This window comes from Rhinatrema bivittatum, chromosome 13 (genome assembly GCF_901001135.1).
Source record: "Rhinatrema bivittatum chromosome 13, aRhiBiv1.1, whole genome shotgun sequence".
Lineage (NCBI taxonomy): Eukaryota > Metazoa > Chordata > Amphibia > Gymnophiona > Rhinatrematidae > Rhinatrema > Rhinatrema bivittatum.
In genome coordinates, this window is record NC_042627.1 from 24,743,603 (window position 1) to 24,769,590 (window position 25,988).

Here is a 25,988-nt window from a genome sequence, read left to right on the forward strand (position 1 = left end):
ACATGAAAGCACAGAGAGCTAGGTTCACATTCAGCCCCCACAAGCACAGCAGGTCCCTCGTCAAGTTTTTACATTTTTCAGCCTTGCATACAAACCCTATCCTGTAATACAACAGCATCAAACGCATACAAGAAAGATAACAAAAGGGTTGTACAAAAACATTTATTTGGTATAGATCAGACTTCCCTTTCTACAAAGCACAATTTATCCTCATAACGAGTAGGTGGAATGTGGTGTTTTTTTTGTGGTATAAAAACAGTTATAAATGGCTTCACCCCACACCTGCCAGTGTATGGAGGAATTACAGTGTTAACAGCTGGTTATAGCTGAAACAAGCAGAGAACACAAAAAGTAGTCTGAGCCATTCTAGCGTTCACTGGAAGCTCACTGCAGTTCTGACAACACAGGACATTTGTACTTTTGTAGAGGCAGCAGATTAAGCTCCAAATAAAAGTTGGAATGGCTTGCACTGCAGTGGGAGCTCATGTCCTTAAAATGTTGTATTTAAACTATCCATAACGGCAGGTAAAAAAGGTCCTGCATGAATAATAAGAAGGGAGGCCCCTTCCTCCGTAGGCCCAAGAGATGCCTTTACTAACTGGCCCATAGGCCACTTCTTCTGCACCTGTTTCCTTGTTAAATTTATTCTTTGGCAATAGCAAAAGGCTTCTCCACTTCTATCAGCCCACAGTCTGAAATAACCACCTCCTGGAGGGGCCTGTCTCGGCTATCGGTTTGGGTCGCTTCAATCTTCTTCACCACGTCCTGGGGAAAGAAACAAGCAATGAAGTGTAAGCCAAACTGGATACTGCCATTCCTAAGCCCCATAAGCATTCATACTAACCATTGCCCCTGCATCGTGTTACTATAAATGGATTGCATGGTAAACATGAAAGATGGTAGATTATTTCAAAATATACCGACTAGGATCAAAAGATTGTGCCTCCCATGAAAAATTACTAGGAAGCTCTGTTGCATGGCCCTAGCTCCCCACTAGAGAGCAGGAGATATCAAAATAATGGACTTCTGGTCTTGCTTCAACCTATCAAAGGATGTACTACGGCAGGATATACAAACTTTTTATTGTGGTGCACCTTGTTTAAATGTATTAGAAATATTTCAGGAAGAATCAACGGCAGTCAATTAACCATTGGTACTGGAGCATGTTTTCATGTTGCTTAAAAGATAAAAGACAAAAGGTGATGGAAATTCTGCAGCACTGCTGCAAGCTGGTAACTGGGGGGGGGAGAAGCCACTTAAGCAAGAGAACTCAGACAGATCGGAAGAGTCCACAGTGGCAAAGGTAAATGTGACCTCAGTAGGGCTCAGAGGAGGGGGGATTTTTCAGTGTCTGGTGTGAAATGTGCCTCTCTGCAAATGAGGACTTGCAGGAGTGCCTGCACCAGAAAGGACTGGAAAAATAAAAGAGTCAAGATTTTTAAGACCAGAACCAATTAGTTGATCATCAATTAGGAAGGCAGGAATTGACAGCTACCAAATTAAGGTTGCCAGTCAATCAGTGCGATAAGCTATATAGTTAGGCACATAAAGGAGAGATCGTCATTTGGAAGGAAGTAGTAATATTGCCTTTGTAGAGGACATTGGTGAGCCCCACTGCAGAGTTCTGCAGGCCTTATCGCCATAAGGACATTGAGAAAACGAAGGCACAGCCTGCAACACAAACCTACAGGAAAGCTTAAGGAACACAAAAATGTATGCTCTAATGTCATCCTGATACACCCAGCCAGTCGGGTTTTCAGACTATCCAGGATGAATATGTATGAAAAATTTACATATGGAGGCAGTGTATGCAAATCTCATGCATTTTTATTGTGGGGATGCTGAAAACCAGACTGGCTAGGTGCATCCCAAGGAGTGGGTTGAGAAACCCCTGCTCTAGACCAGGAAAATCAGGGAAGGGTGATATGATAGAAACCATTATATTTAGCACAGGGGTGGCCAACTCCAGTCCTCGAGGGCCTCAAATGGGCCAGGTTTTCATGATATCCACAATGAAGAGGGAATAGCCACTGCTTACTCCCGGCTTTAGTAGTAGAGGATCTATTTAATGTTTGGGCATTTGCCAGGTACTTGTAGCCTGGATTGGCCACTGTTGAAAACTGAGCTTGATGGACCCTCAGTCTGACCCAATATGGAAACTTATGTTCTTATGAATATGCAGATCTCTCATGCATATTCATTGTGGTTGTTCTGAAAACCTGGCCTGTTTGTGGCTCTTGAGGACTGGAGTTGGCCACCCCGATTTAGCAGGCTTTAATAAAGCACAAGGCAGTTGCATTTTTCCATATGAAATGGTACAAGATAAGCAGATGTGATATGAAGCTTTGAAAACAGAAAGGCTCAGAGGAAATACTAATTTACTGACCGGGTAACTGGTGCCTAGAAATATCAACCAGTTGATGACAATTATTGAAGCAAGTTTGGACAAACGGCACTGGTGAATAGTAGGGTCTGACAACACATGAGACAGAGCAACTGGGCAAGCCAAGAGAGGTCCATACCAGTCAACAGCTACCATGTTACTATATCTCCTCCCTTTGCAGCCAAGAAAGCAATCACTGCTGGTTGCATGCTAAGAGTATGAGTTTCTAGATATCTGCATCTGCTCTGTCCCCCCAAAGAGAAGGCAGACATTCACATGCTTACCATTCCTTCTAGGACCTTGCCAAACACCACGTGCTTGCCATCCAGCCAGGATGTTTTTACAGTGGTAATGAAGAACTGGGAGCCATTGGTGTCCTTGCCAGCATTGGCCATGCTCACCCAGCCAGGACCATAGTGCTTCAACTTGAAGTTCTCGTCTGGAAAGCGGTCCCCATAAATACTCTTACCTGCCACAAAATAATATAAAATAGTGCCCATCAGTATTCCAGGAGCACAACACACAGAAGAGATGGTCAGAGCTAGAATCAATTTGCATTTTATTCTGTACCATGTGTTAGCTCCAGGCAGTTCTGCAGATAAAATCTAGAGATGGACAAAAAAAAACCAAAAAAAAGACAGAACACCATAATAATTCTGCACTGAAGCATGATGCAACTGCACCTTAAATACTATCTGCAGGTCTGGTCATCCCCTCTCAAAAAAGATAAAGCAAAAACTAGAAAAAAAAAAAAAAATGAATTGTGAAGGGCAACCAAAATGATAAAAAGGGATGAAATGGCTTCCTTACTATTAGAGAGCCTCATTTTCAGGTCCTCCCCCTCCCCCAGAATTTATTAGGGTTTATTATGGCAAGAACAAAAAAAAAAAAAAAAAAAAAAGGAGAAAGTCTGTGGAAAAAAAGGCCTAATTTTTCTGGGTAAAAATCAGGCATTTTGCTGGACAGAAGCCAGGACAGTAAGACCAATTTAAGCAGATTTTCCCACCCCAAAGGATCTCCCTTCTTGCTCTGCCCCGCCTCCCTCTCCCCTACTGCAACAGCCTTCATCCTTAGCGATTGTTCCTCCTTTGGTAGTTTGCTTGCTGTGGCTCTGTAGCACCGCAGTTCGGGTTTGTGCAGGGCCAGGAAGCAGGCCTACTTCAGATGTTGCAACGATGGCAGTGAACAAGTATTTTGGCTGTTCGGGGCGTGGGGGGGGGGGGGGGGGAGTGAAGAGAGGGTTTTCAGGACTAAATGCTGCCTCAGCAACATTGGAGGGCGAGCGCTTTTGCTGGGGATGGTGGGGGAGGGTAGACTGACTCAGTGCATGCTTTGGCCTGCACTAACAGAGGACTTGGAACACTGCATATCCAGCCTTAGAGCGGCTCTTTAATCTGCCTAAAATTAGGGTGCGGTGGAAGAGGTAAAGATAAGACCATTATTTACCCTTTCAAAATAGTACTAAGACTAGGGGACAGTGCATGAAACTAAGGGGCAGCAGATTTAAAACAAATTGGAGAAAGTATTTTTTGATTTGGTGCACAATCAAGCTGTGGAACATTCTCAGGTATCTAGCAGAGTGACGTTTAAAAGGGCTTGGGTAAGTTCCTGGAGGAAAAGTCCAGAAGCCATTGTTAGCCATGAAGATTTAGGAAAGCCAGCACTTATCCCTGGCAATGAGCAACAAGAAATGGATCTAGGCCGGTAGCTTTGACTGATCTTTGGTCTGAGTCGGCATTTCTTGGGTTCTTATGGCTTTAGATCATTCTGTTTTCTGGTAAAAATATTGTGATGCCCCTTTTTCATTTTGATTCCTTCCTGAAGAGAAGATTACTATCCGAAAGCTGAAATCACTTCCACCATTATGAAATCACTGTAGTTAGAGGCACAGAGTGGAGGAAAGTGCATTCAGAAGCTATTTTTAAAAATGGAGCCAGATTATAAAAAAGTGCAGGTAAGAAACACCAAAGATGGGGAAAGTCACAAATGAGAAAGTGCTGAGAATTGTAGACTTTGAAACTGAAATTGTGTTGGCAGTTTCAGCGATAGTGACGTGAATTAGACAGACAAGATCTTGTCATTACCTCCAGTGCCGTCTCCTCGGGTGAAATCCCCTCCTTGAATCATGAAGTCCTTAATCACACGATGGAACTTGCTGTCCTTATACCCATATCCTTTCTACAAAAACAGACAGCGACACGATTAGCAGAAAGAGACAGTGTGGCAGTCTGGGCCCTGTTTCTTCCAGTAGTGTGGACATACAAAGCTACACAAGAATCTCCAAGGCAGCTGAGCCTTCAGCCTGTAAAATTAAACTGCAAGTAACATATTATGCAGAAGTGAACATTTCTGCAAGAGCAAACCACCAAGAATTAGCCATGATGTGGTGACATCGTACAGCAGCAGCCAGGGAAACTCTTGGTGCTGCCGACAGGCCGAAGTGGAGCACTCAGTACTGATAGTGGGAAGAGTCCACCATGAAGTACAGGTTTAGTTTATTTACTTTCTATATTGTCTTTTCTAGTAAATAAAATCAAAGCGATGTACAGGAAAATAGTTTGTTACAATATCAGATACAGGTAAATTAATGAAGCATAAAAACAAAAGAAAAATAGCAAACAAACTTGGAATAGCTACACAAACAATTCAGAATAAATAAAAACTAAGATGGATGTGTGCTCTTGATCTAAAATATGCTTTTAACTCATTCGCACCCAAAATAAATATATATAAATATATATATATAAATAAAAACAAAGGTAATGCCAGTGGGAGGAATGGATGCGAATGAGTTATAAGCATACTTTAGATCAAGAGCGCACATCCATCCATGAAGGGGACAATTATATACAATGTTTATTCTGAATTTTTCCCAGAGTATAAAAAGCTTGTTCAGGCTTCTTAAATCCAAGATGGTCTCAGTCCCCCCAATTTCTTGAGAATAAGGAAGTAGCAGGAGTAGAATACCAGGCCATGTCGATGCAGGGAAACAGATTCTATTGCCTGCTGTTTGAGGAGAGACTCCACCTCCAGGTGGAGTTGCGTCAAGTGAGATGGATCTGGATTCAAAGATGAGTGATGGGGAAGCCGGGGCGAAATGCAAGTAGTATCCAGACTCCACAATCTTGAGAACCCAGTGATCTCTGGTGAACTTGGGCCTCTCCTCCAGAGTGCTAGGATTTTCCCCCACCCCCTGGAGGGGGTAGTTGCTGGGTTTGAAATGTGGTCAAAAACTTGGTCCAGGTTTGGGCTGAACCTGCTGTGCTGCTTTTGGCTGATGGCATTCATGCTGCCTAGGCACAAGCTGGAAGTTGTTGCTGTTGTGGAAGTAGAGATGGGATTAGGTATTGTTGTAATTGCATAGTAGGTGTGCCCTGCAGAAGTCCCCGTAGATAGGGGCTGGACTGCTGTATGTTCCTTTATTTGGACTATTGTTTCTCTGAGCTTATCTCCAAAAGGAGATCACTTAGGCAAAGAACATCTGCTAACTTATCGTGATCACCACCACCTAGGTTACTGGTTCTCAACCAATAAATGGAGGTGTGCTCCAATGGAGACTGAGGAGGAGTGTGCTGTGGTATCAAACATCTCAGACGGATTGAATAAGCCAGCATATGTTCTTCAGCATCCAAGAGTGGCTGAGGGTATGCAATTCTGCCTTCAATGGTCAGAAGAAAAGACTTCACTTTTTTTGCATACAATCATATAAGTATTGAACCATGTAAAATTGGTGAATGGAAATCTGTGCATGAAGTATGGAACATTTGAACACCTTTATACTGAAATTTTCTAGTAGCCTGGGATCCTTCCCTAGTGGAATATTCAAGCATATCTATTTTATTGCTCTTTTTAAGAATAGATTCTACCATAGCTGATTGGTGGAGTAACTACTTTATTCAAAACACTGAGGATTTTTGTAATACCTATTTGAGGTCTAGTTTCCTTGCAATTGGGGCACAGGAAATAGGATTTTCCCACACTGATGTGCAATTCTTGCAAGATATCATCGATCAAGATGACTGTTGGTTCTACTGGTGTTTCCAGAATCTGGAAATCAAAGATGTTTGCATGAGGATCTTTGTCCTTATGCACATTAACTCAGAGTGCTTTTCCCAGCTTGTCCGGAGATCTGGAGTAAGAAAGGTCTTCTGGCAGAGACCAGTGTCCTGCAGACTCCAGGAAGTGTCAGAAGTTCTCGTCAACCTCTTTTTAGAGCCTAGATGTGAGGAAACACTGACCAAAACCCTAATGATGAAGGAGATGACTGGAGGGGTATACTGCTGGTGCACAACCTGACTGGCTAGACTCCACTGCAAGCAAATGCTGTAGACTAGAACCACCTTGCAGAGGGTCCGATAAAGTATCCATCTAAACCAGGGATAATGGAACTCCTCGATGGGGTAAATCTGATATTCTGGAAAGGAGAGGTTAGAAAGTATCTTTAGCCATGACAAAAAGGTAAATAAATCTTTAGCATCTCCACTATTTGGACAAGGGGCTGAGAAGCCTTTTCTCCTTGTACAAGTGATGGAACATCCTCTTCTAATATCAGAATGGAATGCTGCACATTTTCTGGACTCTGCAAAATTTGAATTGGAGGCTGATTAGATGCAAGAGGTACAAGAGAGCGAATGGGATCTAAAGTGTCTAGATCCCTGTTCCAATAATTGTTAGTGTAAGGGTTCGGTAATTGATGGGAGTTAGGGGTATACTATCTACTTCTGGCCCTGTGAAAATTCTATACAAACCAGCATACAGCTGTGTTGGAAGCACTGTAGCACAATGCAATGATGTAGCAGCCTGCTCAGATATTAAAGATGCTGAGGATCGATGCATGTCATGTTCCATGGCCTTGTATACCAACACATCAGAGACTCAGTGCTTTTTCCTGTGGCTCTGTAGAGTGGAGCCTCTTCTTCGACACAAGCCATTTTTGCTTACACAACCTCAAGGATTTGGCCTGTTCTGCTGATGGGCAAGATTTTTGAGGAGCTCCTGTTCAACTCAACTCTTGGGGAGGCAGACGAGGCTGCACTTCAGGAAGGAGGACCTACTGTGGCTTCTGAGAAACTTGCACCGTTCCTCCATTTTCTGGGCCCTCCATCTTTGGTTACGCAAGGACAGCTATCCACAATCACAACAGCTGGCCTGGTCATGGACTGGTCCCAGTCAGCACTGGCAGAGCTCGTAACTATCAGTAATGAACGCTCTCTACCACAAATAGAATCCTTGAACTCACTCACCATGGATTTCTTCTTAGCAGACATCTTTGGAAAAAATACTTAGATTTTTTTTCAGGTAGCACTTAAAATTTGCCTTGCTGCCTCAGCAGCCCCCAAGCAGCACTTTTAAGAAAAAAATGGAGAAATTACTTACCTGATAATTTTGTTTTCCTTAGTGTAGACAGATGGACTCAGGACCAATGGTTATGTGCTCCCCTGCTAGCAGATGGAGACTGAGTTAGGTTTCAAAGCCGATGTCACCCTAGATATACCCCTGCAGTGACCTCAGCCATTCAGTATTCTCTTCAAAAGCCACTGTGGTCATATTATTGAAAAAAACTTGAATATAAATTTAACATGATTAAGAACTTGATTAAAAACTGGTGACCATAACTGTACTCAACCAAACATAAGCACTGAATCCCAGCAATAATATAGATGCCCAGATCTAGGGATAAGGTGATGGCTTACCTGTAACCTCTTTGGGAATGGAGATTCATGTGAGATTCCTTGGCACTGTTCATGGGCAGCCATGGGCAGGATGCTGAGTCCATCTGTCTACACTAAAGAAAATGAAATCATCAGGTGAGTATTTTCTCCATTTCCTAGCGTGTAGCCAGATGGACTCAGGACCAATGGGATGTACAAAAGCTACTCCCGAACGGGGCGGGAGGCTGCCCATGGTCCAGTTAGCACCGCCCTCTCTGGCTTGGATGTCCAGGTGATAGAACCTGGAGAAGATATGCAAGGAAGACCACGTTGCTACTTGGCAGTTGTCAACGGGAGACCGTAGCTTAGCTTCCACCCAGGATACTGCCTGGGCCCTAGCGGAATGAGCTTTAACCTGCCTCTACATAAGCTCCCGTGATCACTTCCTTGATCCAGCGAGCTATGGTAGCTCGGGAAGCTGCTTCGCCATGTTTCCTTCCATCGTGAAGAAAAAACAAGTAGCCCGTCTTGCGCACTGGTTCTGTATGTTCTAGATACTGTACTAACAGCCTACTGACGTTGGCATAGGAGATGGTAGTCTTCTGAGTTCTTGCATCTATCTAGGGACGGTAAGGAAATGGACTGGTTCAGGTGAAACTGAGATTACCTTTGGCAAAAAGGAAGGGAAGGTGCGAAGCTGCAAAGTTCCTGGAGTCAACCGGAGGAACGGCTCCCGACATGACAGTGCCTGTAATTCAGAGATGAGATGAGCATATCGCCACCAAGAATACAGTCTTCAGTGTTAACAGGCGTAGAGACAGAGCGCACAGCAGCAAAAAGGAAGGCCCTGCTACGAAGTCCGGCACTAGATTGAGGTTCCATAGGGTGGTCGGAGGTGTTTAACTCCTTTTAAGAAACGGGCCAAGTCCGGATGTGATGACAGGCAGGCTCCGTTCACCTCGCCTCTGAAACAGGAGAGAGCATCGCCACCTGGACCTTCAAAGAGTTGAGGGACAGTCCTTTGTTTCAGGCTCTCTTATAAGAATTCCAGAATCATGGGGATCTTGATCGACAGAGGAGAGAGCCCACGTTCCTCATAACAGACCTCAAATATTCTCCATATCCGCACATACGCCAAGCATGTAGAGAACCTCTGTGCACAGAGCAAGGGAGCAATTACTGCTGCCGAATATCCACATTTCGTCAGGCAAGCCCTCTCAAGGGTCAGACTGTAAGACAAAACAGAGTTAAGTCCTCGTGAAGGATTGGACCTTGTTGGAGAAGGTCCCTGTGCGGAGGGAGGTATAGGGGGTTCTCCACCAGAAGCCTCCACATGTCTGCAAATTCATGTCTGCTGATTCATGCAAAGTCGTTGGAAAAGAGCCTCCAGGTGACCAGCAGGGGCATGTCCCTGCTTCAGGAAATTGGCTGGGTTGTGAACAAGGACAAGAGCAGCCTCAAGCCCTCCCAGCCCTTAGAGTACCTGGGAGTCCAGTTCAACACTAGGCAGGACAGAGTCTTCCTCTTCCCTTCTCCCCCCCACCCCCCTCCCTGAGGATAAGGAAGCGTCTCCCCCCCCCCCCCCCCCTCTCTCCCCGAGGATAAGGACAAGCGTCTGGGCCAATCCTGGGCCATCAGAAGGACTAATCCTCTGTTATGCTCGATCTTGCTCACCAGAGGCCACAGAAGGAAGGCACACAGTAAGTCCTCCTCTGGACCAGGGCATCGATCCCTTGGAAGCACTGATCACTTCTGTGACTGATGAATTGGGGAACCTTCACATTGTTGGATGTGGCTAGTAGGTCGATGAATGGGCGGCCCCAGCAACCTACCAGGAGCTGGAAGGCTCTGGTTGACAACACCCATTCTCCTGGATCCAGACTCTCCCTACTGAGAAAGTCTGCTCTGACATAGTCTTTTCCCACAATGTGGGAGGCCGAGATCCTTTATGGAATGGGCAGAGTTAAAGCTACAAGGGGTTCTATTTCCAGAGACACTTGGTGGCATTTGGTTCCTCCCTGGCGATTGATTGTAGGCTACCATTGTTGCATAGTCCAACATCACGCGGACCACCTGACCCTGGAGTCTGTGGCTGAATTGCAGATATGCTAATCTGACAGCTCAGGCTTCCAGGTGATTTGTGTTCCAGCGTGCCTCTTCCTTGGTCCATTGCCCCTGGGCTGTCAATTCCTGACTGTGAGCTCCCCATCCTCAGAGGCTCGCGACCATCGTGAGGACTAGCCAGTTCCGTGGGGAGAGGTTTACACCCTTGCTTAGGTTAACTTCCTGTAGCCGAGAACATACTTCCATTGGTAGGTGGAGGCGAATCGAGTAGTCTTGCAACAGTGGGTTCCAACGTGACAGCAGGGAGCGGAGTGGCCGCATATGTGCCCTTGCCCATGGCACTATCTGGAGCAATGACGCCATCAGGCCGAGGACCTGGGAGCTCCACACCCTGGAGTGCATTGCGTTTGTCAACCGGCGCACTTGGCTCATCAGCTTCCTTATCCTCGGGGAGGGGGGGGGGGGAGAAGGGAAGAGGAAGACTCTGTCCTGCCTAGTGTTGAACTGGACTCCCAGGTACTCTAAGGGCTGGAAGGGCTTGAGGCTGCTCTTGTCCTTGTTCACAACCCAGCCAATTTCCTGAAGCAGGGACATGCCCCTGCTGGTCACCTGGAGGCTCTTTTCCAACGACTTTGCATGAATCAGCCCATCATCTAGGTAAGGGTGTACCAGGATCCCTTCTTTCCTCAGAGCCGCCACCACCACAACCATAATTTTGGAGAATGTTCTGGGGGCAGTTGCCAGGCCAAAGGGCAATGCCTGAGACTGGTAATGGTGGCCCAGTACCACAAAGCGTAGGACACTGGTGGATTGGAATATGAAGGTAGGCCTCCGAGAGGTCCAGGAAGGTTAAGAACATTCTCAGTTGCATGGTCATTATGACTGAGCGAAGAGTTTCCATGCAGAAGTGAATTATCTGCAGATGACAATTGATGCTCCTGAGATCCAGAATGGGACAAAAGGAACCCTCCTTCATGGGTACGATGGAATAACCCTCGTATTTTCCTGGGGTGTAGATGCAGAATTAGAGCCCTCAAACTGAGGAGCCTTATCAGAGTAGATTCCACTGCCAGTTTCTTGTGTTGGGAGTGGCAAGGAGACATCATGAACATGTCCCGTGCGATGCTGCGAAATTCCAGAGCATATCCTTCTCGTATGATGTCCAGTACCCATTTGTCAGACATGATCTCGACCTATCGCTGATAGAAGAGGGATAGTTAGCCCCCTATCTCCTCGTTCCGTGGATGGGTCGGCCAAACTTCATTGGGGAGTTTGGGTCGAACTTAGAGCCCAAGCCAATTCCTCTTTTTGGTTGATGACTCTGAAAGGACTGAGACCTTCCCCTAAGGTTGAGATGTTTAAAATGGTGAGATTCTGTAGGGCCGAAAACACTGGGAGCCCCTGTTCCGGACCCCTCATAGGAGAGGTGCGCTGCAACCTTTTTTTCTTATCTTCCAGTTGCTACGGCACTGGAGATTTGTCCCATTTACTAGCCAACTTTTCCAATTTGCTTCCGAATAGGAGGGATCCCTTAAAGGGCATTTTTGGGAGGTTTGCCTTAAGAGGTTGTATCTGCTGACCAATTTTGCAGCCATAGTTGCCTTCTGGCCACCACCACTGAGGCTACCTTAGGTCAGAGCTTGCATCCGCTAGGAATGCTGTGGCAGGCTCCACTGCCTCTCTGGAATGTGCCCCATAACTATATACCTCTCTCTCGAGAAGCAGACACGAACGAGTCACCAGGGCACAACAGGAAGCGATCTGCAGCATCATTGCTGTTGTGTCAAAAGCTTAAGGATGGACTCCAGCCGCCTATCGTGCGCATCCTTCAAGGTTGCTCCTCCCTCTACTGGGATAGTTGTTCGCTTCGAAATGGCACAGACCAGGGCATCCACTTTCGGGAAACGCAGGTGTTATTTGGTCTTTGGGTCCAGATGGTACAGGCCTCCAATGACCGGCCTCCTTTAAAGCTGACTTCTGGGGCGTCCCATTCGAGGTCAACTCCTGGATGGCTTCCAGCATCGGGAAATGGCAAGAGGCTTTCCATAGACACACCAGGATGGGGTTCTTTGGCTCCAACATAGGGTCCCCGTGCTGGGAACTCCCAGAGTCTTCAGGGTCTGGGAAACTAGTGCCAGCAAGTCATCTCTGTGGAAAGACAGTTAGTGGTCTGGTATGGTTCCAAGCCTGGAGGAATTTCCCCATCTTCCAATGAGCCTGCATCCCCCCCTTTGTTGTCTGTGGTGTCTGGATCCCTGTCAGGGATACCCTTGGTGAGGCAAGGATTGTCCCAAGGCATGTTAATAGGGCTGGGAGGTCAAGGGCTTCCCAGCTGGGACTCAGTCCGGGCAGGGGCAGCAGCTACAACTACTGCACCTGAACAAAGGCTTGAAGACCCTGAAAGAATGCCACGCAAAAGAAGGTTGCCTGGTCCATGCCTAGGCCAGGAGGAGCTGGGGTAGACGCCTCTGAACTGTCCTCTCCAAGGACGACGCAGTACGGGATTGTTCAAATCCAGGTTACTACCGGATAAGGTCATGGTTGACCCGTCCTCTGATTGGACTGGGAGAAGTTCTGAGAGTCCAGCCCTCTCTGGGCCTCCTCACAGTGCTGACACAGGAAGGATTCAAGGTTAGACTGTGCAGCCCTAATATGGCAGGCAGCACAAAGTGTGTCACTTGTGCTTCTTTGCTGCCAGAGCCATAGTGCAGTGCGGCTTGTGCATACAGCCGGCAAGTGCTTTAACTCGAGCGTGCACAAATCGCCCTGACACATGTAAGTATAAGCGTCCTGTTGTGCGTGTGTACTTACACGCGTAGATACGCGGTTATGCGCACAGGTGAGCGCATACCTAGGCGCGCATTTGTGTGTGCAGTAGGGCCAGCCCACATCGCGTGTACCAACGGTCTATGGGGGAAAATGGAGCTGCACAAAACCGCGCGAAAGATGGTGCTACCGCGGCCTGCCACATGGAGTGCCTCACTGAGCCCGAAGCAGGGCCTAGCCCATCGGAAGGCCGCTCAACATGCTCAGAAACCCCCTTCCCTTGCCCCAACGCGATCGGGAACATTGTCAGTACGGTGAGCTGAGCAAGAGACTGAAGGACAGACTTACCGGAGTCCTTCCACGTCTCTGAATTGGAGGAGTTTTTACTTACCTGGGCTCAGCGCTTACCGGCTGAGTACAGAGATGGTCTCTGGCTGCGGGGGGAGAGGGCATAGGCCATCACCACCATGCTCGGCTTCCTGCACCCGCTGCCTTTCAGCAGCAAAGTCCATGCCGAAAACCAGCTACCGGACCAAAGGACCTCTGAGGGATCTCAGAAATTGCCTCAGGAATTCTCAATTGGGAGAGGGACCATTAGGTATCACCACAAGAGAGCGGGGCTCAATCTTTCTCCAATTTAAAAGTAAAATTTCATCTTCTAAAGAGTACCGTGTTCCCAATAGGGAAGGCACAATCCACATCTTGATAGGAAATGGAGAGATACTGGATAGCTGAGGTCACTACAGGGGTATATCACACATGGAGGAAAAACCCATCTCCCACTACATTAGCTATGTATAAAACCTCCCTCAATGCCTACAGGATCACCATTCTTAGAACAAAGAGATTTCTTCTCGAAAAAAATACATCATTTCATTTTTGATTCAAAAGCACTATTCTCCTATGTTTCAGCCCTCACTAAACCATCCCCTCCTACTATCCCTGATGATCAAGCGCTCAACAAAGCCTCTGAACTAGCTGATTATTTCAAGGAAAAAATTGATAAACTGATTGGCCCCTTCTCATCTTCTAGTTCCTCTCCCCCACTCCCGCTCTCTACCCCACCTCAATTAAATACGACTCTGGAATCTTTCGAGACTACATCAGCTCTTGAGATAGAAAACATTCTCAAGAAAATGAAACCGTCCTCTCATCCATTAGACACAATTCCAACCAACCACCTCATCGCAATAAGGAACACCATATCAAAGCCAATTGCAGACATCATTAATTGTTCTCTTTCCCAAGGTCTAGTTCCTGACCAACTTAAACTAGCTATTCTCAAACCTTTACTAATAAAACCGAACCTACCGACCACAGATCCAGCCAACTTCCGCCCAATAGCCAATCTGCCAATGATCGCCAAACTTATGGAAAAGAACAGCTATCCGAGTACCTGGAAGAAAACTCTATTCTTGCACCTTCCCAATACGGTTTTCGTAAATCATTGAGTACGGAATCCCTACTTATCTCTCTTACCGACACTATTCTAGCTAACATGGACAAAAAACAACCACATCTCTTGATATTTTTAGATCTCTCTGCGGCCTTTGACACTGTCAACCACTCATCTCTATTAACAGGTCTGGCAGACATAGGCATTAAGGGTACAGTTCTCAGCTGGTTCAAGTCCTTCCTGGCAAATAGACATTTTAAGGTAAAAATAAACAAAGAATCTCATCCGGTCCCATCCAACCAGGGGGTCCCTCAAGGTTCCTCACTCTCCCCAACCCTTTTTAACATTTACCTCTTACCTCTCTGTCGACTACTTTCTAAACTAAATCTAATCCACTACCTATATGCGGATGACATCCAAATACTCATCCCAATCACAGAATCTCTAAACAAAACCCTGATTCATTGGAACAATTGCTTGCAACAAATCAATCATCTTCTTGCTAGCCTTAACCTTATTCTTAACAAAACCGAGATCCTAATCATCAATCAGGACATCAACAACAAGTTGCTAAACCCAGCTAACCCACTCACTGCAACCATTCCTTTATTAAATCACTCACCGCAAGTTCGAGACCTAGGCGTCATTCTAGACGATCAGCTTAACCTTAAAAAATGTATTAGCACCACCACTAAAGACTGTTTCTACAAGCTACAAGTCCTGAGAAAGTTGAAGCCTCTTCTTCATTTCAATGATTTCCGGTTGGTTCTTCAAGCCATTATACTATCAAAAATCGACTATTGCAATTCGCTTCTCTTCGGCCTCCCAATCTTATCCTTCAAACCCCTCCAAATGTTACAAAACTCTGCAGCTAGAATCCTTACAAATATGAATAAAAGAGATCACATCACCCCCATTCTCAAACTCCTCCATTGGCTTCCAATTAAGCAAAGGATTCTTTATAAAGTGCTCACAGTAATTCATAAATCAATTCACAATATATCCCCACTTCACTTAAGCACCCAACTACGTCCTCACTCTTCAGCTAGACCCAGAGGAGCATATAAAGGCACTCTCCATGTTCCCTCAACAAAATCCTCGCTTCAGAAACGTACCATATCTACTGCTGGCCCCATTCAATGGAACTCGCTCCCGCCAGATATCCGTCTAGAGATCTGCCACTCTACATTCAAAAAGAAACTTAAAACCTGGCTCTAAACAAGCTTTTACAGGACCATAAGCACTTTTTTCCCCTACAGCCAGCAAGATTTCCTCATCATCGCATTCCCCAGGTTCTATACTGCTACTCGACTCTGTATCCATTCTCTGGCTGCAGGTCTCATGTGACATTTACTGTTTTGCTTTTATGTTTTTATTTATACTGCTCAATGAGACTTGTTAGCTAATATGTTTACATTATAATGTTAATTTTGATCTAGTTTACCCTTTTCCAAGTTCCACAACCTTGTTCTATGTAATGCCTCTAGGCAAAAATTTATGTTCAGTTTCAATGTAAACCGATGTGATCTGTATTTCATACAGGAACACCGGTATAAAAAAAAATCTAATAAATAAATAAATAAATAAATATCTAGGGTGACGTCAGCTTTGAAACCTGACTGTGTGCATCTGCTAGCAGGTAATGGTTGACAGCCTCGAGGTCCAGGATGGGTTGGAATGTTCCTTCTTTCTTGGGAACGATAAAATAGATGGAATAGTGCCCAGTATTTTGTTGAGACGTGGGCACCGGAGTTATTGCCTTCAGGCTGAGCAGACTTGCTAGCGTGGTTTCCACTGCCAGTCTCTTGGAGTGGGAGTAGCATGGTGATCTCATGAATTTGTCTGGGGGGATGCTTTGGAATTCCAGGGCGTACCCCTCTCGAATGATAGTTAGAACCCTCTTGCCCGATGTTACTTCGACCCATCTTTGGTAGAAGAGGGTAAGTCTGCCCCCTATGTCTTCTTCCTGTGGATGGGTCTGCGTCTTCATTATGGGGCACAGCCGGATCCTGCTCCTCTCTTAATGTGCTTGTTCAGAAAGGACTGAAACTTTCCTGAAGTACGAAGTGCTTGGGACTGTGTGTTCCTGTAAGGTTTAAATCGCTGCGATCCTCTACCCTTGGTTCTTCTGGGGGAGGAGCGCTGATATGTTCTTTTGTTCCTGTCTTCAAGTAATCGGGGCACTGAGGATTCGCCCCATTTGTTGGCTAATTCTCCAGTTTGCTTCCGAACAGGAGGAGATTTGCCTTTTAAGTCGCGTCAGCCGACCAGTTTCAGAGCCAAAATTGTCTTCTGGCCGCCACTGCGGGGGCGACATCCCTGGATGATGTGCGCACGAGGTCAGCGGTAGCATCGGTGAGGAAGGAGACCGCAGGTTCCATCACTTCTCTGGGCGTGGTAGTCTCTCTGGAGAGGATCAAACAGGAACGTGCCACCAAGGTGCAGCAGGAGGTAATTTGTAGAGTCATTGCTGAGACAAAGGACTGCTTAAGGATGGCTTCCAGCCTTCTGTCTTGGGAGTCCTTCAGTGCCACTCCTCCCTCCACGGGGATTGTGGTGCGTTTTGAGACACCACAGATCATAGCGTCCACTTTAGGGAAGCGTAGAAGTTCCTTGGCCGTGGGTTCCAGAGGGAAATACCTTCACAGCCGCGCTCGAATCTGCACCCGCAGCCTTTCAGCCACCCTGGGGGCAACGTCCACGCCGGGAATCGGCCAGCGGACTAAGGCTCACCTCTGAGGGATATCGAATCGACCTCAGGAAAGTCTCGACTGGGGGAGGAACTGTTAGGTTTCACCGTAGGAGAGACGGGGCTCTCTTCTTAAAGGTAAATTTTCTTCTCTCTTGTAAATGTTACACTATTCTCTTTTGGACAGTGTCCGCATCTGCTATGGGAGACTGAGAAATACTGAAGAGCTAAGCATGCTGCATGAGTATATGAAGGCTGACGTCAGCTTTGAAATCTGACTCAGTCTCCCATCTGCTATCAGAAGAGCACAATACCCATTGGTCCTGAGTCTATCTGGCTACATGCTAGGAAACTTTTTTTTTTTTTTGACACTGTAATTTGCCTCCTGCTCCTTTGTACTTTCAGCTCAGTCTGAACCAGGGCTGGTATATGGAGCCATAAGCCTTGATTTACAAATGCCTGGGAATTGTCCCTCCCCTGCTCTCACCACATATGTAGTTCGATCCTTGCAGTGACTGTCCTTGATTGAGGGTCATGAGTCAGGGCTCTTTCTGGAACCCTGCAGCTATGGTCCCTGAATCAGGCCATTAGGTCTTTCTCCACCCTGCAGATTGTGAACACTGCCTCCACAGCAACCCCAGGGAGCAGAAGGCCCAACTCTGGGACTGAACCAGGAACCTTACACATGGCTGCCACAACCTTCTCTCCAGATACTTGGCCTCTCAGGTTCTGTCAAAGGTGGGCACAGAACAGTTTGGAGACCCCTTGCTCCTGTCTGCCGAGGTGGCACAACAGATTCTGTGCATGACTATGTCCACGCAGCAACCATTTCATGGAGCTGGGTAAGCTAAGCCAATGCTCAGGTTTGGCAAACAGCCAGCTGCTGTTACTCACAAAATGCTACATACAACCTCCATTTCCAGCTCAGTTTTATGGATGAAATTCCTCTGGTAAACCTAAAAAGCCAAAAACTCCTCTCACCTCCACACATGCTGAGTCATAAGCAAGGAAGATGCAAATTACAGAGAAAACAGCTACCAGAAAATTCATCTCCATTACAGGGCAGATGACCAGCAGACTGTGGCCCTGCCATTCATATGCTATGCATGGGTCCATGGCTAAAAACAGCAGTAAGGTATACGGGCACTGGACCAGCAGCCAGTGCCTTTCTGAGGAAAGCAATCACACTTACCTGTGACCAGCTATTATCAGGGCAAATAGATTCTAATGAAAGGAGATTAACACCCCAAACATTTTATTTTAAAACAGATCTACAGTAATGTACTAGTAGCCAATATATTACAAAAAAGTAAGACTTACCTCTCCAGTTACTAAGGCAACAAAGTTTTCTACAGTCTTTGGAACGGTGTTTCCACATAGTCCAAACACAATACGCCCAATGACTTCATCCCCAATTCTCATTTCAAAATATACCTGAGGGAGAAAATCAGCAAGGTCAGTAGCAGGACAGCATTGTTTACAAGCACCGCATTTGAGCATCAGAACGCCAGCTGGTTACTGAATCACCAGTCTGTAGGAACCATGCCTGGGAAGGCTGATTCCAGGCTACATGTCTGCTCATCACTAAAAATTAACTGAAAAAAAATAAATGGGCCCAGCATTCCCGTAATATCCCAGGGATAATCATGTATGTTTAACAAAATCATTCAAGTTACCTGCTCTTGCAACAGATTGTGGGAGGTATTGTGACCATAATAGAGAAATTACTTACCTGATAATTTCATTTTCCTTAGTGTAGAAAGATGGACTCAGGACCAGTGGGTTATGCTCCCCTGCCAGCAGATGGAGACTGAGCAATCTGACGTCACAGTATATATACTCTCGCAGTGATCCCAGCTTGCCAGTGTTCTCTCCAAAAGCAACTTTGGACTAACAAAAAAAACTTTATTAAAATAGCCAACTGGAACTGTACTCAACCATCAAAAAAAAAACACTGAAATAAAAACAGAGGTACCCCAATCTAGGGACTGGATGACCACTGACCAGTAATCCCTTGGGATCCATAGCTCCACAAGAGGACTATTGATACAATCATTAGCAGTCGAGGGCAGGAAGCTGAGTCCATCTGTCTACACTAAGGAAACCGAAATTATCAGGTAAGCAATGTCTCCATTTCCTAGCATGTAGACAGATGGACTCAGGATCAGTGGGATGTACCAAAGCTACTCCTGAAAAGGGGGGGGAGGCTGCCCACGGTCCAGTCAACACCACACGTGCAAAGGCTGTGTGTCCTCCCGGGCCTACACATCCAGACAACAAAATCTGGAAGAAGTATGTAAGGAGGACCACGTCACAGATATCAACAATAGGACAACTAACCTCTGACCATGACACCGCCTGAGCTCTAGTAGAGTAAGCCCTGAGTAGGCAACAGTTTTTCAGCATTCACACATGCGGCCGTGACCACCTTCTTAATAGTGAGCTATTGTAGCCCGCGAAGTTGGAGCATCCTTCTTCCTATCACCATGAAGGACAAACAGGTGATCCGACTTTTGGAAAGGTTCAGAAACCTCCAGATACTGCACGACATCCAAGGAACACAGGAGGCAATACTCCTCTGCGTCCCTGACCTTATCCAGGGACAGCAAGGAAATGGACTGATTCAAATGAAACTCCAAAATTACCTTAGGCAAGAAGGACAGAACAGTAATGCAGTGTAACGCCCCGAAGGAATGGCCCCTGGCAAGACAAGGCCTGCAGCTCGGAAATGCGACACACTGTCTTCCATGTCAATAACCACAAGGATAGGCTGCACAGTGGTCAAAACATAGGGCCCGACAAAAAGTCCAGAACCAAATTAAGACTCCACAAGGGAGCCAGCAACCTCAAAGGAGGCCGAAGGTGCTTTATCAGGTCGTATCAGGATGGGACAATAGCGACACCATTCACCGGGCCCCTGAAACATGCAAGAGCCGCAACCTGAACCTTCAAAGAATTAAGGACCAATCCTTAATCAACCCATCCTGCAAAAAATCCAGAATAAGCAGGATCTTAACTGAACGAGGAGGAACACCATGCTCTTTGCACCAGGGCTCAAACACACTCCAAACCTGCACATATGGCAGAGACGTGAAGAACTTCTGATCGCAGAGGAAGGTAGTAATCACCACAGAAGAATGGCCACGCTTCAACAGGAGAGTCCTCTCAAAAGCCAAACCGTAAGACAGAACAGAGTTGAATTCTCGTGAAGAACCGGCCCCTGCCGTAACAGATCCCTGTGTGGCGGAAGACGAAGGGGTTTCTCTACCAGGAGTCTCCACAGATCTGCATACCTCAGATGCCTGGGCCATTCTGGAATCACCAGGAGTATGAGCCCCCTGTGGTCTTTGATTCTGCAAATGATACTGCCCACCAAGGGCCACAGAGGAAAAAAATACAACTCCTCATTTTCTGGCCAGGCCTATAAGAGAACATAGACTCCCAGGGACCTCTGATCTCTCCTATAAGGAACTTTTGCATTGCAAGAAGTCACCAGCAGGTCTAGAAACGGAAGGCCCTAACGATCCACCAGCAGCTAAAATGCCTTGGCGGTCAACACCCCTCTACAGTGTCCAGCCTCTCCCTGCTGAGAAAGTCTGCTCTCACGTTGTCCTTTCCTGCAATATTGGAAGCAGAGATCTGTAGATGTCCTTTTGCCCATTCCATAAGTTGGTCTAATTCCAGTCATACTTGCTAGCTGTTTGTTCCTCCCTGGCGATTGATGTAGGCCACCTTCGTCACGTTGTCAGACATTGGACTGCTCAACCCTGTAGTCTGTGGCTGAACTGCAAGCATGCCAAATCAGACCGCCCGTGCATCCAGGTGATTGATGCTCCAGAGGGCCTTTTTGGCCATCCAAATTCCCTGGGTCACCAGTTCCTGACAGTGAGCTCCCCAACCTTGGAGACTCGCATCCGTCATGAGAACTAACCAGTTCGAGGACAACAAGAATACCCCCCCCCCCCCCCCCCCTGCTCAGATGAGCCTCCTGCAAGCACCACTAGAGATGAGAATAGATTTCCATCGGCAAATCAAGGCGGACCGAATAGTCATGAGACTGCGGGTTCCAACGACACAGCAGTGAGCACTGAAGAGGATGCATATGCGCCCTCGGCATCCCTTCCAGGGTTGACACCATCACACCAAGCACCTGTAGATAGTAAACACTATATGCCCAACGGTGTGGTGCTAATTGACGCACCTGGGACACCAACTTCTAGATCCATGAATCCAGCAGAAAAGCCTTGCCCTGCCTTGTGTTGAACCGCACTCCCACATACTCCAGTGACTGAGAAGGCTGAAGACAGCTCTTGGCCATGTTCACCACCCAACCTGCTTCCAAAACAAGGAGATCCACTTGTTGGTCACCAGGTGGCTCTCTTCTGAAGATTTTGCCCAAATCAGCTAGTCATTCAAGTATGGATGCACCAGGATACCATCTCTCATCAACGCTGCCACTACAACCACCATAACCTTGGAAACTGTTCTGGGGGCAGTGGCTAGACCAAAGGGCAGCGCCCAAAATTGATAGTGGCGACCCAGAACTACAAAGCACAGAAAACATTGGTGCTCCAAATAGATGGGAATATGAAGGTAGGCTGCATTCCAGACTCTGCTGGATGACTGCTAAAAAAGCATCCTGCTGCTGCAGGCACTCGATCAGCACATGGACCTGCTTCCAGAGGTTCCGAGAATACTATGCCATATAAAGCTGGTAGGAGGCGATCAGGGTAATCAACATGGCCCTGAAGTAGACTCTCCCCTCTCACACCGGAAGTACTTCCTGGTAGGCTCCCTAGCCCCACACAAAACCAGAAGTGCAGTGCTGCAAGATACAGGAGTCTCCACAAGCTTGCTGCCAAAAGAGGGAGGAAGAGCAGTCTATAACTAGCACGGTACAGATGAATGAATGCTACTGCAGTGGTGGGGGGCAGGGAGAGAGAAGGATATGCTGCTGAGTGGGTGGGAGAATCTGCTTAATAAAGTTTTACTGTATTGGCTTATGTTCACTAAAATAAACTGATATTGATCAGGAAAAATGAGTCATTTTTCTCCCGGTTTTTGTTTTCATAATAAACCCTAATAAATCCCCAGGAAAAATAAAATCTGAAAATGAAGGTCCCTAGCTATTTACCATATCAATAAATGATGTAGAGAAAGGAACAGTGAGTGAGATACTCAAATTTGCAGATAAACACAAAATTGTTTTGCATCCTTAAAACAGCAGCAGATTGTTAGTAACTGCAGAAGGACCCTGTAGGACTAGGAGACTGGGCTACTAAATGGCAGGTGCAACTTTAATGTGGACAAGTAAGTGCAAAGTAATGCATGTAGGGAAAAATAATCCCAACTACAGGTACATGTTGCTGGGTTCCGTGTTAGAGTCACCACCTAGGAAAAGGACCTCGGAGTCCTTGTGGACAATACCTTGAAATCTTCAACTCAGCGTGCAGCAGTGGTAAAAAAAAAAAAAAAAAGCAAATAGAATGTTATGAATTATTTGGAAAGGAAGAGAGAACAAAACTGAGAATATCAATGCCTTTGTATAGATCCACGATGTGACTGCGCCTCGAGTACTGTGTGCAGTTTTGATAATGCAATCTAAAAAAAAAAAAAAAAAAAAAAGACTTAATGGAACTAGAAAAGGTACAGAGGATGACAAATGATAAAGGGGGAAAAGCTCCCTTATGGAGAAAGGCTAAACAGATCAAGGGTCTTTCCATTTTGAGAAGAGAAAAGAGGAGATATGATTGAGTGGAGTGGAATGGGTAAATAAGGAATGATTATTTACCCTTTCAAATAACACTAGGACTAGAGGGCACTCCATGAAACCAGCAAATTTTAAAAAATCATAGGAAGTATTTTTCACTCAGTGCATGATCATGTTATGGGATCGGTTGCCAGATGATGTGGTCAAGGCAGAGGGTTGGACAAGTTCATAATATGTAACGTTGCCCTCCAGCTTCCCAACTCCTAATTCCTTTCTAGACATATTTGCCTCTTCTACCCCTCCCCATCTTTATTGCATCTAAACCCTCTACCTTTTTGCTTCCGATTCTCAGTTTTCCATCTCTTCCTCTCACTAAACCACAATTTTCTATCTTCCCCTTTCAGACCCTTCTCCCATTTATTTACCCTTTTCAGTACTTTCCCAGCCTCAATCCCCATTCTCCCTCTTCCTGGTGCCAGCAGCAGGATGCAGGCTGTCAGCATGCATATTACATCTCCACCTCTGTCTGGAGCACCTTACTGGCTTTTTAAAAATCAACATTGTGAATTTAAGCAGTGGCAGGATCACTGCAGGGATGCTGAGCCATGTGCACTCTTTCAAGAACAACATGTATTCTGCTGCACATGCTTATTGCCATCAGGTTTTTGATCACCACTGGCAATCGTTCTTTTGGAGCCCTGCATTCACATATCTAGCAAACTTCAATAAGATACCAGAAGGTAGCTCAAGGATAAAGGATCACTGTCTGAAACTGGAAGCTCAAAGGCAATATGAAAAAATACTTTTCCACTGAGAAGGAACTGCACAACCAGGACAGACTTCTAGTGAAGCTGATTAATTCTGCCATTTTTTTGGCGCTCTAGTATACTTGTGATAGACCAAGGAATTTTATGGCAGGAGACCACAGGTTGAATAGGACCTGCAGCAATACCATAGACACAAATGGGCAAACTAGGCAAATCAAGTCGTTTTTCTTGTCTCTAGTTGTCCACATAGGAAAAATGTTTAACAGCCAAGTATTGTCTTCAAACTATAAAAAGCTCAGAAGCACCGATTCAGAAACCAATTAAAAAGGTCAAAAAACCAAAAGAAACACAACCTTAGTTTACTGAGAATCTGAACTGGAGCCATAAAATAACGTAGGGTTACTGGGCTCATAAAATTGGGACTTAAACTGAACTAGTTAACCCAATCATTCTAGCAAGCAGCAACTGCAAAATAAGTTGGAGCAGCCTATATTTGAGTGTATCATAAAACATAAGATGACTAGGAACTATGCTTTCCTTATGTTAGGCTAGAAGCATAGGCTTCTCCTACCAATCCCAGGATGTTTATGATGAATCCACTGGAGAAAGACAATCAAACTTCTGAGACATCCACACAGAGCACATCCCTTACAATCATGCCTATAGATCGATCATGGGGCAGCATAAGGCACTGTGCAAAGATGAAATATGCCTAACACATATAGAATCCTTCGTTTTCAGTTTTTATTTTTCCTTGGAGTGAGTCAGTGTTGATTACCATAAGTACGAAAACAGTAGAAATCTGATGGGGGAAAAAAAAAAACATGTTTCTAAAGTAAATTTCATTGTTGTTCTTGCTGTAAACATACACTGATTAATTCCTGGTAAAAAAAAAAATAAAAACGGAAAGCGAAGATCCCTACTCACATGACACTCTCTCAAGGTACCTAAAACTTTGTATCTTCTGAAGTGGGTCGCCCTATCATTAAATAGAACTACTTTCCCTCCTTATTTACGCTTTAAATCACTTCAAGAGCACACCACTACATCTTGGAACAGATTAGAGAATTATTTGCGACCGATTACACACACACACACACAAAGTCCAACATGTACCACAAATTAAATCTAAAATCATTCAATCAGCAGGCAGAACTCTAGTAGAAACAATGCAGTATCGCCTGGTTGCAAAGCATAGCATCGAGTATTTACAACTGTCAGAAACTTATGGATTTCCAAAGCAACAGAGGATATAATTCAAAACCACACTGCGTCCGCAAAAGACAAGCCAATGTAATCCGGTACAATTTTCATCCAGACAGACGCATGTGTCCTTTGTCCGCAATTCAGGCCGGGGAAAGGATACGTGTCACTTTCCCCTTAGAGCGACGGCGCCCTCTTTCCCAAGGCCAAGTAAATACAAGACCAAGAGCTATTAAAGCGCCAGACACCCGTTTCCCAACCGTTACATTTACTGAGCAGAATCCACAAAGTTTGTGTTGATCAGTAGTCGAAACTTTTTTTTTTTCAAAAAAATCTTTAAATCTTTTGTCAGATTCTAAAGGCAAAAATTATTAACTTTATAAGAAAGTGGATATATATGTCGGGATAGTATCAGAAGAAACATGTTCAAGCAGGACACTGGTACAATACAAACTAATGTTGTTAACCCCAAGTCTTAAATGTGCAATACCATGCAAACCTCCAAACCAGTTTTTAACGCACTGAACTTTTCCAGAACCCAACATGCAAAACCTGAGGATACATCCTGCGTGGTTTAGGAAGAATAAAAACAAAAACACACCCAACAACAGAACTCTTATGTCTCATGCTAAAAACTATAAAATATCCAAAGGGAGCGAGTCATACGAGGCTACTTCCATACTAGTACCAAGAAGAAGGGTCATCACAGCTAATCCAGTTTAAGAGCGCGCTATAAAGCAAAATCATTAAATCACCCCAGGATACAAGGACGCAGGGAAGAAGGGGGCTCCTCAGTAAATATGAGGAGCGGATCTCGAGCTCTTTAAAGACCACGTTCCCCCCTCCCCATTGAAAAATACACTCGGACCAGTCCACGCACGCCGCTGCCTTTACCTTTTTGGTCACCTTAGGACCCTTCTTTTTCTCATCCGCATCCGAGGTGGCCGGGAAGAGGAGAAAGATAATGGAACCTGCGATGAGGGCAGCAGCGAATAGCAGCTTCATATTTCTCTCGAGGACCCTTAGCATTAACGAGAGAGAAAGACGAGGAAACAAATCCCCAAGAGACCAAAAAAAAATAACGACAGAGTCAGCGAGAAGAAGCGGAAGTGACGTGTTGAGCGCCGCTCTAGTCTAGTTAGACTGTGGACGCTACCAATAGAAGGTCACGGGGAAGAATCTTTTCAAAGTGAATACACTGAAGATTAATAGAGGAGTGCAAGTCTTCAGTCACGATGATTCTACTAATTAAAAAAAAATTGGCTGTACCTTGACTTTAATAAGGCCGTTAAGGCTCAAATACTACCGCTATGAAGACTTAGTTCCTTCCGAATGACGTGTTGGCACGCCCATTCTATT

The 25,988-nt window shown here is 45.6% G+C and overlaps 2 protein-coding genes across 4 annotated transcripts in view; one reads left to right on the plus strand and one right to left on the minus strand.

The window, feature by feature from the left end:
• Positions 1–25,988, plus strand: part of SNX22 (sorting nexin 22) — a 127,639-nt gene that overhangs the window by 43,682 nt on the left and 57,969 nt on the right. The window lies entirely within an intron of this gene.
• On the minus strand, positions 147–25,824 carry PPIB (peptidylprolyl isomerase B). Its single transcript, XM_029574625.1, has 5 exons — positions 25,524–25,824; positions 18,270–18,383; positions 4,468–4,561; positions 2,668–2,852; positions 147–765 (listed from the first exon to the last, which is right to left on the minus strand). The coding sequence occupies exons 1-5, from the start codon at positions 25,656–25,658 to the stop codon at positions 643–645; spliced, it is 651 nt and encodes a 216-aa protein (XP_029430485.1). The 5' UTR covers positions 25,659–25,824; the 3' UTR covers positions 147–642.

What these genes read in the sequence shown, in the direction of transcription:
- PPIB (XM_029574625.1), bottom strand. Translation starts at nt 25,658, where the DNA reads ATGCTAAGGGTCCTCGAGAGAAATATGAAGCTGCTATTCGCTGCTGCC. An exon ending in GTCCTAAGGTGACCAAAAAG is followed by an intron (nt 18,384 to 25,523) that starts GTAAAGGCAGCG and finishes TTTCTCCCTCAG; the next exon opens with GTATATTTTGAAATGAGAAT. An exon ending in TTGCCTTAGTAACTGGAGAG is followed by an intron (nt 4,562 to 18,269) that starts GTAAGTCTTACT and finishes CTGTTTTTGTAG; the next exon opens with AAAGGATATGGGTATAAGGA.